Genomic DNA, 12,145 nt, shown 5'->3' with positions numbered 1-12,145 from the left:
TATGTCTTTTTTGTCCAGGTGGGTTAGGGCCGGGTGGAGGGTGGTGGCAATGGCATCATCTGTTGAGCGGTTGGGATGGTAAGCAAACTGCAGAGGGTCCAGTGAGGGGGGCAGCAGGGTCTTGATATGCCTCATGACTAGCCTCTTGAAACACTTCATGATGATGGACGTAAGTGCAATGAGACAGTAGGCATTTAGGCAGAACACTGAAGACTTCTTCAGCACGGGGACAATGGTGGCGGCCTTGAAGTACGTTGGAATGGTGGCGCTGATCAGGGAGACGTTGAAGATGTCAGTGAGACCATCTGCTAGCTGGTCTGCACATCCTCTGAGCACTCTACCAGGGATGGTGTCTGGTCCAGTAGCCTTCCGTGGTCTGATCTTGCACAGGGTTCTTCTCACGTCGGCCATGGTGAGACACAGCACCTGGTCATTTGTAGGAGGGGTGGACTTCCTCGCCGCCACGTCATTTTCTGCCTCAAAACGGGTGTAGAAGTTATTCAGGGCATCTGGGAGGGAGGCATCACCTGCACAGACAGGTGATGTTGTCCTGTAATTGGTGATGTCCTGGATGCCCTTCCGCATGCGCCGCATGTTGCTGCTGTCCTGGAATGGCTGTGGATTAGCTGGGCGTGTGCACGCTTTGCCCCTCTGATGGCCCGTGACAGTTTGGCCCTTGCTATTGTTAGAGCTGCCTTGTCGCCTGCTCTGAAGGCGGAGTCGCGGGACCTCAGCAGCGCACGCACCTCTGCAGTCATCCATGGCTTCTGGTTGGCACGTATAGTGATGGTCTTGGACAGAGTAACATCATCAATGCACTTGCTGATGTAGCTGGTCACTGATGCTGTGTACTCCTCTGAGTTGGCAGAGTCGCCATCGGTTGCAGCCTCCCTGAACATGTGCCAGTCAGTGTTCTCAAAGCAGACTTGAAGAGCGGAGATGGCTCCTGCTGGCCAGGTTTTCACCTGTTTCAGAGTTGGTCTGGAGCGTTTGACAAGTGGTCTGTATGCTGGGATTAGCATAACAGAGATGTGGTCTCAGTATCCGAGGTGGAGGCAGGGCTCTGCCTGGTACGCTTCGGGGATGTTTGTGTAAACCAGGTCCAACACGTTCTCCTCCCTCGTTGCAAAGTCCACATACTGATGGAATTTGGGGAGCACTGACTTAAGGTTCGCGTGGTTAAAATCACCGGTGACAATAAACAGCCCATCAGGGTGTGCATTCTGCAGTTCTCTAATAGCCCCGTACAGTTCACAGAGCGCCTCCTTAGCATTAGTGCTGGGGGGAATGTAGACACCGAATATAAGGACAGTGGTGAATTCCCATGGCAAATAAAATGGTCTGGATCTAACAGCCGCAAACTCCACTAGCAATGAGCAGTGTCTGGAAACCAGCACAGAGTTCTTAAACCATTCCGTGTTGATGTAGATACATAAGCCACCACCGCGAGTCTTACCGGAGAGAGCTGCATCTCTGTCTGCACGAAACAAAGCTAGCCCGTCTAGCTGAATGGCAGTGTCCGAAATCCCATCAGTGAGCCGTGTCTCTGTGAAGACATACGCGGAGCAAACTTTGTACTCCTGCCGAGCATTACGTTGGAGTCAGATGTAGTCCATTTTATTGTCCAAGGAGCGGACATTGGAGAGAAGAATGGATGGGAGAGCCGGCCGCTAGGGTTTGCTTTTAGCCTGGCACAGACCCCTGCCCGTTTGCCTTGCTTCTGCTTCCTCGCACATCGCTTTCGATGTCTCTGTCTCTGGCTACCAGCATCAGGCGAGTCTGAGGAATGTAGGCCCGTTCCCCTCAGCAAGCCGACGTCGCGTAATTCAGCCAGCAGATCTTTGTGGAGGTTTGTTTTTGGGCGATCTCTGTATTGTAGTAGTATCTGGTGATGGTAGATAGCCACTCTGTTATCCATGTGCCCTAATCGAAAAATTGTGTATCAAACTTAGAATAGAAAATTAAATTAAAGTGATACCAGGTCTGAAAGGCTGCTGCTGCCGTGCCACGCCGCCTCATGGGATCTTATGCTCAAACACCTCCTCTTCCCAGAAACAAGGGGTTCCTTATGGCAATACAGGACCAGGTGGTTAACACAAATGTTATCAAAATCATATCATAAAAGATCAACAAATTCAAGATGATAAATGCAGAAAATGCCAAGAGTAAGCAGAAACAATCCAACTCATTACAGGATCCTGCAGCAGTTTAACTCAACCTGATTCCCTACACAGGAACAATCAAGTAGCAAACATCATTCACTAAAATATTGCTTTAAAATACAAACTCATAGAAGGCACAATACTTTATTATAAGTGCAATCCTAATCCAACTTTAGAGTCAGAATCTTACAAGTTACATTATGACTGAACTATTATTACAGATAGGACAACCCATAATAACCATCTAGATATAATATTACAGGACAGACAAGTAAGAACAACTTACTCAATAGATATCACAAACAAAATAAAATCTACAAATGCTGGAGATTCGAGCAACACACAAAATGCTGGAGGATCTCAGTAGGCATCTATGGGAAAAAGTACAGTTGACATTTTGGGCCGAAACCCTTTGGCAGGACTGGAGAAAAAAAGCAGAGGAGTAGATTTAAAAGGAGGGGGCAGGGGAAAGAGAAGCACCAGCTGATAGGTGAAACCTGGAGGGGAAGGGATGAAGTAAAGAGCCGGGAAGTTTATTGGTGAAAGAGACAGAAGGCCATGGAAGAAAGAAACAGGGGGGAGGAGCACAGAGGAAAGTGATGGGCGGGCAAGGAGTTAAGGTGAGAGAGGGAAAAGGGGATGGGAAATGGTGAAGGGGGGGTGGGGAGCAATACCGGAAGTTTGATTAATTGATGTTCATGCCATCCGATTGGAGGCTACCCAAATGGAATATAAGGTGTTGTTCCTCCAACCTAAGTGTGGCTTCATCACAACAGTAGAGGCCATGGATGGACATATGGGAATGGGAAGTGGATTTAAAATGGGCGGCCACTGGGAGATCCCACTTGTTCTGGCAGACAGAACATAGATGCTCAGCAAAGCGATCTCCCAAACTAAGTTGGGTCTCACCGATAAACAGGACGCCACACTGGGAGCATTGAACACAATAAGTGAGCCCAACAGACTCACAGGTGAAGTGTTGCCTCATCTCCTCTCTCTCTACCATTCAGGGCCCTAAATAGTCCTTCCAGATGAGGTGACAAGGACACAGTGGAGTCACATCTGAGGCACAGGGATTTGGTAGGGACAGTGTCTACTGGTCAGTTTCCCTTCAACCCGCTTTGACTGGGCCCAGGGCAGGGACAGATGCAAACTTGTCAAGGAAGTGCATACCACCAGGATGGTAGGAGTTAGGCAGCAGGGAGTTTGGACAAGGTGAGAGGGTGCGCTCTTGCAAAAGATCTCCTGATTCAACATCTGGATGGCAGAACCCCAGCGTATCAAGTTCGCAATCCAGGCTGTGTGATGTCCTGCCTATCCCAGCAAAACTTTTTGCTTGGGCCCTGGCAGAGGGGTTCTGGAACATATTCTCAACAGCTGACCAAAAGCCCTGGAAGAATGCTGCTACTACTGGCACTATGACCAGATGCTGAAGAGAGTGAAGGAAACTATCTCCTTGGCCATTGACAACAGTAGGCATCTCCACCATCTCAGAATGCCCATAGTCTTTGTCAAAGCTGAAGACCAACCATAGCCTCAGCCCAGATCACCAGCAGGCTTCATCGCGTTTGATCAGCAACTGAAAGTCGTTCTTGGCAAGCAGTTAGAGTTCCCTGACATGGTCATTCTGTCAGAAACCTCAAAGCAGATGGGCATGGTAGAACTGACAGTTCCTTGGGAAGACTGGGTTGAGGAGGCGTTTGAGCATAAGAACGCCAATTATCAGGAGCTGGTACAGCAGTGCCAGAGACACTGGAGAGCACGAGGTGAGCCTGTAGAGGTGGAGTGTAGAGGTTTTGCTGGCTGCTTACTGTGAAGAACCTACTCTCTCCTTGGTATTACAGGGACTGCTAAGAAAAGAGTCATCAGGACCATCACAGAGGCTGCTGAGCGAGCCTCCAGAGGGCTCTGGATCAAGAGGTGTGACCTGTGAACCAATGCTGCTGGGACACAAACCAGGGTCTGATCATTCCTGCTGGGTCAGCTGGGCAAGAATGTCTGATGTTGAAACACCTGATGGCCCCAAGTCAAATCACTGATGAGATGTCCCAATGCATCCTAGGATGTACCACAGTTTCAAGGTGTTAATGCAAATAAGTCTACTCATAAAATTGAAATATAAATAAAATCACTAAAGATATTGTTTGTCTGCCTCCTATTATTAACCACAGCAAGACAGAAATAAAGGGTTTCGTTCAACAAGTTCAGTATGGTATCAGAATGCCATGGCTTGCAAGCATTATTGGAGCTGTAATGGTTAACATGCAGTATACATGTATATCACTTTGCAAACTCAAGTAATAATGATCCTTCTAAATACTGGATCTGCAAGTTTCCAAGAATAGTACACATTGAGTGGGATTTGCAGCAACCTCTTAATGTCCAAGTGAATAGGGGCCCTATTAATTTTCTTCAGTTACCTGTGCTCCAGGATATAGCAGACAATGATCAGTTATGCATATTTCTTAATCCCTGGCTGAAGAATGCAGACATGTTCCATTCTTACACGTACTGGCAGGGAGCCATGTCCAAGAGCACTCTGGTAAGTTCCACACCTTGGCTAAGCTTTGAGTTTTAGAGTTCTGAGCTGAAGATTTGGGCCTGAGGCTACAGAGCTAAGTGCTTTCTCTGCATGTATAGGGGCTTGGTGCTATATTTGGTTAACTTTTGTGTCTGATAAAAGTTCCCAGAAGGTTCTACCTTCAAGTTCCACTTCACAGACCTAACAGCAAAAAAACTAGGTTGATACTTTGAGATGTTAATAGAGTACCACATTGCCAGAGGTGCCAAGTTTAGGATATATGATTCAGATAAGTAGTCTCAGGTGCCTCATTTGCTTCTGTTTTGTAGAGCAGGGAAAGGTGCCCGAGGCTATAATTATGCTTCAATCATCAACAATAAACAGATCATCCTGTCATTATGAAATTGGAGCAACACACACAAAATGTTGGAGGAACTTAGCAGGCCAGGTAGCGGCTATGGAAATGAGGAAGCAGTCGATGTTTCGGGCCAAGACCCTTCGGCAGGATGGGATGAGGAGTAGATTTAAAAGTTGGTGGAGGGGAGAGAGAAACACAAGGTGGTAGGCGAAACCAGGAGGTGGAGGGATGAAGTAAAGAGCTGGGGTTGATTGGTGAAAGAGATACAGGGCTGGAGAAGGGGGAGTCCGATAGGACTGGAGAAAAAAGATGACCAGTTTTGACCTGTTTCACCTATCACTTACTATCTTGTCCTTCTTCCTTCACCCCCCACCATTGTAAGAAAATGGTGGGGGGGGGGGGAGGAAGAAGTACAAGGTAGTAAGTGATAGGTGAAACAGGTGAGGGGAAGGGCTGGGAAGAGCTGGGAAGTTGATTGGTGACAGAGATAAAGGGCTGAAGAAAGGGGAATCTGATAGGAGAGGACAGAAGGCCATGGAAGAAAGTAAAGTGAGAGGAGCACCAGAGGGAGGTGATGGGCAGGTAAGGAGATAACACAAGAGAGGGAAATGGGAATTGGGAATGGTCAAAGGGGTTGGGGGGGGGGGTCTATTACTGGAAGTTCAAGAAACTGATGTTTATGCCATCTGGTTGGAGGCTACCTAGATGGAATGAATATAAGGTGTTGCTCCTCCAATGTGGCCCCATTACTGCAGTAGAGGAGGCCATGGACTAACCTGTCTTAATGGGAGTTGGAAGTATAATTAAAATAGGTGGCCACCAGGAGATCCCGTTTTTTTCTAGCAGATAGAGTGGCAAAGTGACCTCCCAATCTATGTCAGGTTTCAGTAATATACAGGAGGCTACACCGTGAGCACCAGATACAGGAGAAGACCCCAACAGACTCACGGGTGAAGAGTCACGCAATCTGGAAGGACTGTTTGGGGCCCTAAATGATAGTGAGAGAGGAGGTGTAGGGACAGATATGGCACTTGTTCCACTTGTAAAGATAAGTGCCAGGAGGGAGATCAGTGGGGAGGGACAAATGGACAAGGGAATCGTGTAGGGAGCGGTCCCTGTGGAAATTGGAAAATGAGGGGGAGGGAGGGAAAGATGTGCTTGGGGGTGGGATCCTGTTGGAGATGGCAAGCAGAACAAATGCCACACCTGCCCATTCCAACATCTCAGACCATAGCCTCATCTACTGCTGCAATGAGTCCACACTCAGGTTGGAGGATCAATACCTTATATTCCATCTGGGTAGCCTCCAAACTGATGGAATGAACATCGATTTCTTGAACTTCAGGTTATAGACCCCTTCCTCACCATTTCCCATTTCCATTTTCATCTCTCACCTCAAATCCTTACCTCACTCTGGTGCTCCTCCCCCTTCCATGGCTTTCTGTCCCCTCCTATCAGATTCCCCCTTCTCCAGCTCTTTATCTCTGTCAGCAATCAACTTCACAACTCTTTACTTCACTTGTCCTCTCCCCACGTCTCACCGATTACCTACCACCTAGTACTCCTCCTCCCCTCTCCCCACCTTCTTACTCTGACCTCATCTTTTTTCCCCCAGTTCTGATGAAGGGTTTCAGCCTGAAACTTCAACTGTTTACTCGTTTCCATAGATGCTATCTGGTCTGCTGAGTTCCTCCAGCATTTTGTGTGTGTTGCTTGGACTTCCAGCATCTGCAGATTTTCTCCTGTTTGTGATGATCAAATTGGAGCCTGTGGGAACTTGCTTTTCAAATGTGAAACAGAATATGCTGGAGCAACTCAGCAAGTCAGGGGAAGGGAATAAGCAGTCAATGTTTCGAGCTGAGACCTTTCATCAGGACTGAAAAGGGGGAAGATGCCAGAATAAGAAAAGGAGGAGTACGAGCTAGAAGGTGACAGGTGAAGTTAGGTGATGGGAGATGATGTAAGAAATTGGGTGGAGATAAGTGGAAGAGGTAAAGTGCTGAAGAAAAGCTCTCCAATCTGAGAGCTGCCTCATCATGCCAGTAATGGAGGCCATGGACAGACAGGTCAGAATTGGAATGGCAACCAGAATTAAATTGGGTGGTCATTGGAAGATCTTTCTGTGGTGGTCCGAGCGAAGGTGCTCGATGAAATAATCCCCCATTCTGCTCCGGGTCTCACTGATGTATAGGAGGCCGCATTGGGAGCACCAGATTGAACAGATGAACAGATGACTGACAGACAGACTCAGAGGTGAAATGTCACCTTACCTGGAAGGACTGTTTGGGGCCCTGAATTGTGAGGAGGGAGGAAGAGGGGCAACTTGTCATGCTTACAGGGACAAGTGCCAGGAGCTTGAGAATGATCTCTACAGAAAGTAGGGGGTGGGGTGGGGTAAAAAAGATGCCTTTAGTGCAGGGGTTCCAAAACTCTTTTATGCAATGTCCAGTACCATTAAGCAAGGACCCTATGGACCCAGGTTGGGAACCTCTGCTTTAGTTATCCCTGTTATGACAGTGGGAGAGTGTTGTGAAGATGGAAGTACAGGAAATGGAGGAGCTGTGGGAGAGGGCAGTATTGATGGTGGTTTTTGAGTGCTGAGCTGGTAGTGCATGAATACAGAATCTGGAGTCCTTTCAAGAAAAGCTCAAATCTGTACAAAGTTAGGTTAGGCATAGAGCAGGGATCTGAGGGACACTCAATCCAGACAAAGTGAGGTCTGCCAGCAATGACTAGGGTTTTCTGAGCCACACTGAGATTTGTTAACACCAATATGCATATGGAGACACAAGAAATCTCAGAGCTAGGACAAACATATGATAGATAATGGGATTTCTAGTTGAAACTTCGTCTGCCTATTCCTTCCATAGATTCTGCCTGACCCGCTGAGTTCCTCCAGCGGTCCTGGTGCTGGAGTCTGCAGGTCACTGACCTTGAGAGTAGTGCATGGGCCTGCGGAGAGCAGCATGAAGTTTAACTTTGTGGGCAGTGAGCCAGCACCTGGATACTCGGTGGTGTCCGGGCGTAGGGATCTGCAGTGATGAGCCTGGGTCCGTGGCCATAGGCTGTGACTACTGAGCAACACATACAAAATGTTGGAGGGACTCATCTACATAAAAAAGACTCGACGTTTCGGGCCGAGACGTCCACACTTTACTCTTTTCCCTCCAGCATTTCGTGTGTGTGGGATTTCCAGCATCCGCAGAATTTCTCTTGCCTGACACTACCGAACCTGGATGGGTCAGGGGCAGAGCACCGATGCCAGAGCCTGGCCCACAGGCCGCGAACAGGACCAGACCCTCCAACCCCCGGTCACTGAGCAGCAAAGCGATGTAGCTATTGGTTAGTGGCGACAGGAAGTGGGCTTTGGTTGGCTGTTGCCCCTCGTTACCGGCGCAACCTGTAAACTCACCGGAAATTTGCGGCGGCGGCGGCCGGGCCGGGAGCCGGAGCCAGCGGCGGCATGGACAGTGAGTAGGCGGCGTCGGGTCTGCTCCCTATGCCGGTGTCGGAAGATACCAGTCCCCCTTCTAGGCATAACCCCGTTCCTGGTTTGCCCGCCATCTCCTATTTAATTTAACCAGCAAGCCCCTAGAACATCCTCCCAAAGCATCGGGCTTTTCCCTAGTCTTCACCCCCATTCGCATTCCGCTTACACCGGTTGCAGGCAGCGCGTACAGGGGTCCAAGCTCCAGACTAAAGCTAGTAGCTAAAGAGATGTACACAATACAGACAGGCAGCTGATCTCTTGTTGGTTGAAACCTGTTGCTAGGGCTGTGGTGATGGGACTTCACTCTGTCATCAGTGCTTGTTGTACTGTTCATTTTTTCTTTAGGCTTGGCTTTTCCCTGGGGTTCTGTTCATATAGTGTGCATTTTAAAGGTTACCCCGAAGAGTGTCCATATTGAGTATGTTAGAGAAAATGACAATTTTAGCGTTAATGTTAATGACATATTGCTACTAACTCGCCACTTAGCAGTAGTTTTTTCCCTTTAACTTTGTCAAAAGTTGATCATCTTAATTTTCTTTTATATTGCTTTACTGCAGTTGAGTAGAGGTTATTTTGTCTTGTAACTTAATTCATTAAGATTCAATATTTGACGCAAGCCTTTAATATCTCTTTGGTATTCAAAACTGCAGTTTCGTCAATTTGTCTTATTTAACTTAAATACAGTTGCTTTCTTGTGAAGCAATATCTGCAAATTTCTAAACTTGTCAAATTTAATAAATCTTTTTAATCACATTTTTGATCAGGTAGCAACCCTGACCTGATCAAATTAGAGGTATAATTAGAGGAGGACAAGGCAAGTTTATCTTCATAATTCAGTACTAACTGTGCGTGATATCATTGAATGGATTTATGCCACCTCTCAGGCCAATGTAGTATTCCTGTTCAGAACTGAACACCACATTTCAAATTTGGTTTGGACAAAACTTAATTGAGCAAAATTATAACATCTTTTCCTTTTGGCCCATTGAGTCTGCTCTGCCACTCCATAATGGTTGATTTATTTTCCCTCTCAATCCCATTCTCCTTCCTTCTCCCCATAGCCTGTGACACCCTGTCTGATCAATAACCTATTGTCCTCTGTTTTAACTGTACTCAATGACTTGGCTTCCACAGCAGTCTTTGGCAATGAATTCCACAGATTCACTACTGGCTAAAGAAAATCCTCCTCATCTTTGTTCTGAATGGGCGCCTTCTGTTCTAAGGCTCTGCCCTCTGGTCCTAGACTCACCCACATAGGAGACATCCTCCCCACATCCATTCAATGAAGGTCCTTCAATATTCAATCAGTTTCAATGAAATCCACTCCCCCAACCTCATTTTTCTAAACTCCAGTAAGTACAGGCCTAGAGCCATCAAACACTTTTGCACGTTAACACTTTCATTCCTAGAATCATTCTTGTGAACCTTTTCTGGACCATCTCCAATGCCAACACATTTTTTCTTAAATAAAGGGCTCAAAACTGTTCACAATACTCCAAGTGAGGTCTGATCAATGCCTGATAAAGCCTCAGGATTACATCCTTACTTTTGTATTCTAGGCCTCTCAAAATGAATGCTAATGTTGCATCTGCCTCCCTTACCAATGACTCAATCTGAAAGTTAACCTTTAGAGAATCCTACACAAGGACTCCCAAGTCCCTTTGTTTTATGTTTTGTGACTCAATATATATCATAAATCTCAAGGCTACTCATTCCTGTGTTACTCTCATCATTACCAGATTTTTCATGAACAATGCAGATTAGTGCTCTTTTTGAAACTGCAACTTGACTTTTTATCTTATTCTCTTCCCTGTGAAGTCCACTTACTTTTGTCTGCCTGACATGCTTTTTGTATGTGTCCTACATTTTTTTAAAAACACATTTTGCTTTAAACCTGCTTTGGACTGGTGTATGTGAGCCCCTGCCACAATGGGAATGCAGTTTGTTTATCCAGGCATGCTTTTGTTTAGACATTGCAATTTTGTTCACACTCTCATTTCTGACTCAACTCAATTGCATCTCTGGCTGCGGTTTCCATTAGTACAGTGATTTCAAGTGCTCTTTTAAATGTGAGTTGTGCCTCAGGAGACATTTTTGAATGTTTTCTTGTAAGATTCCATAAACTAAACAATCTCTTAGAGCTTCACTAACCCATCACTGAATTGACAATGCTCAGACAATCCATTCAGTTCAGCCATGTACACGGAAATGGACTCTCCTTCCTTTTGATTCTGCTTATGAAGCCTAAAGAGTTCCTGCATTACCTTTACAATATCAGCAAAGCTAATTTTGGCTGGTTTGTTTGCAGTAGTCAAGCTTCTAAGCAAACTATGCTTTTAAACACAGCAAAACTGACACATGCTTTTTTCATTTACTTCAAAATATTGTTCAGTTTACTCAGAATACATGAGCCAATTATCCACTGTGCAACTGAATGCCTCTATCTTTGCAATGTAGTCAGCCATTTCTATTTATTTATTAATATTATCACCTGGGACTCACTGTTTATGAACCTGTGAATTTGTCTGTTTTTGGACCTTCTAAAAAACTGAATCATTTCTCTCTTGCAAAGAAAGCATGCTGCGCTTTAAAAAAAACTTGAACGCTCTCTGCACTTCAACAGGTAGGTAGGCTCAGGTCATTAAAACCTTCCTCTTCATCACTGTTATGTTTTGTAACTCCAAAATATTAAACTAATTGAAAGTAAATTCATGGAGTTTTTTTTTAAAAACAGATCTTTACATATTTTTAAAGTATAAATTTACAAATAACTGCAATGCATTATGTAGAACAAAGAATATACAACAGTCAAACAATATATTTTCAATATTACTCAAATATTAAATACACAACACTTTGCAAGTTTGATTCTTTTTTTTAAAAAAATGGAACGCTTCATGAATTTGCATGTCATCCTCGAGTAGGGGCCATGCTAATCTTCTCTGTATCGTTCCAATTTTAGTTTATGTGCTGGTGAAGTGAGCACCACGTTTTATTCTTGAAGTTTTGAAAATCGCCTGCCCCATTATTCCTTCTACTACAGTGCACGATCATATACTCCCCTACACTATATACCACCAGCCACTTTTTTGCACTTTCTCCCAATCTGTCTGAGTCCTTCTGCAGATTTCATGCTTCCTCAGCACTACCCGCCCTTCACCTATCTTTATATCATCCTCAAACTTGGCCACAAAGCCATCAATTCTGTCATCCAAATCATTGACATATATTGTGAAAAGAAACATCCCAACACCAACCACTGTGTAACACCACTAAACACTGGCAGCCAACCAGAAAAGGCTCCCTTTATTCCCACTCTTTGCCTCCTGCCAATCAGCTGATCTGATCAAGTTGTAACTATCATTCAACCATACATGAATAACCCTAAGTACAGCCAAATGAAAGAGTGTTACTGTGGGGCCAAGATGAAAAACACAGTAGCAACAGTCATACACAGCACAAGGCACATATAACACATGTAAGATAGCAGCAAAATACAGTCACACAAAATTCAGTCCAAGTCCCTGAGTCCATGAATGTTACAGCAGTCTGCAGTCAAACACAATACAGTTTGTCTTCTGCCAAGCGAACTCTGAAGGGCAGCACTGATGCCT

General features: G+C 45.6%; 1 protein-coding gene and 1 non-coding gene across 3 annotated transcripts in view; one reads left to right on the top strand and one right to left on the bottom strand.

Annotated features, from left to right (window-relative positions):
- Window positions 1-7,441: 7,441 nt before the first annotated feature.
- Window positions 7,442-12,145, top strand: part of katnip (katanin interacting protein) — a 126,868-nt gene continuing 122,164 nt past the window's right edge. Inside the window, exon 1 of one of the 2 annotated variants that reach the window (XM_073060829.1) lies at window positions 7,442-8,511. In XM_073060829.1, coding sequence (XP_072916930.1) covers window positions 8,505-8,511 — 7 coding nt within the window. In that variant the 5' untranslated portion in view covers window positions 7,442-8,504. The remainder of the gene's footprint in view (window positions 8,512-12,145) is intronic. The other variant, XM_073060830.1, reaches the window with a different exon arrangement.
- Window positions 11,411-11,517, bottom strand: LOC140736400 (U6 spliceosomal RNA). The gene has a single exon (XR_012100935.1). It is a non-coding gene; the product is annotated as a U6 spliceosomal RNA (small nuclear RNA).

The sequence above is a fragment of the Hemitrygon akajei genome, chromosome 11, assembly GCF_048418815.1.
Source record: "Hemitrygon akajei chromosome 11, sHemAka1.3, whole genome shotgun sequence".
Classification (NCBI taxonomy): Eukaryota; Metazoa; Chordata; class Chondrichthyes; order Myliobatiformes; family Dasyatidae; genus Hemitrygon; species Hemitrygon akajei.
This window is presented reverse-complemented; position numbering and strand designations above follow the sequence as displayed.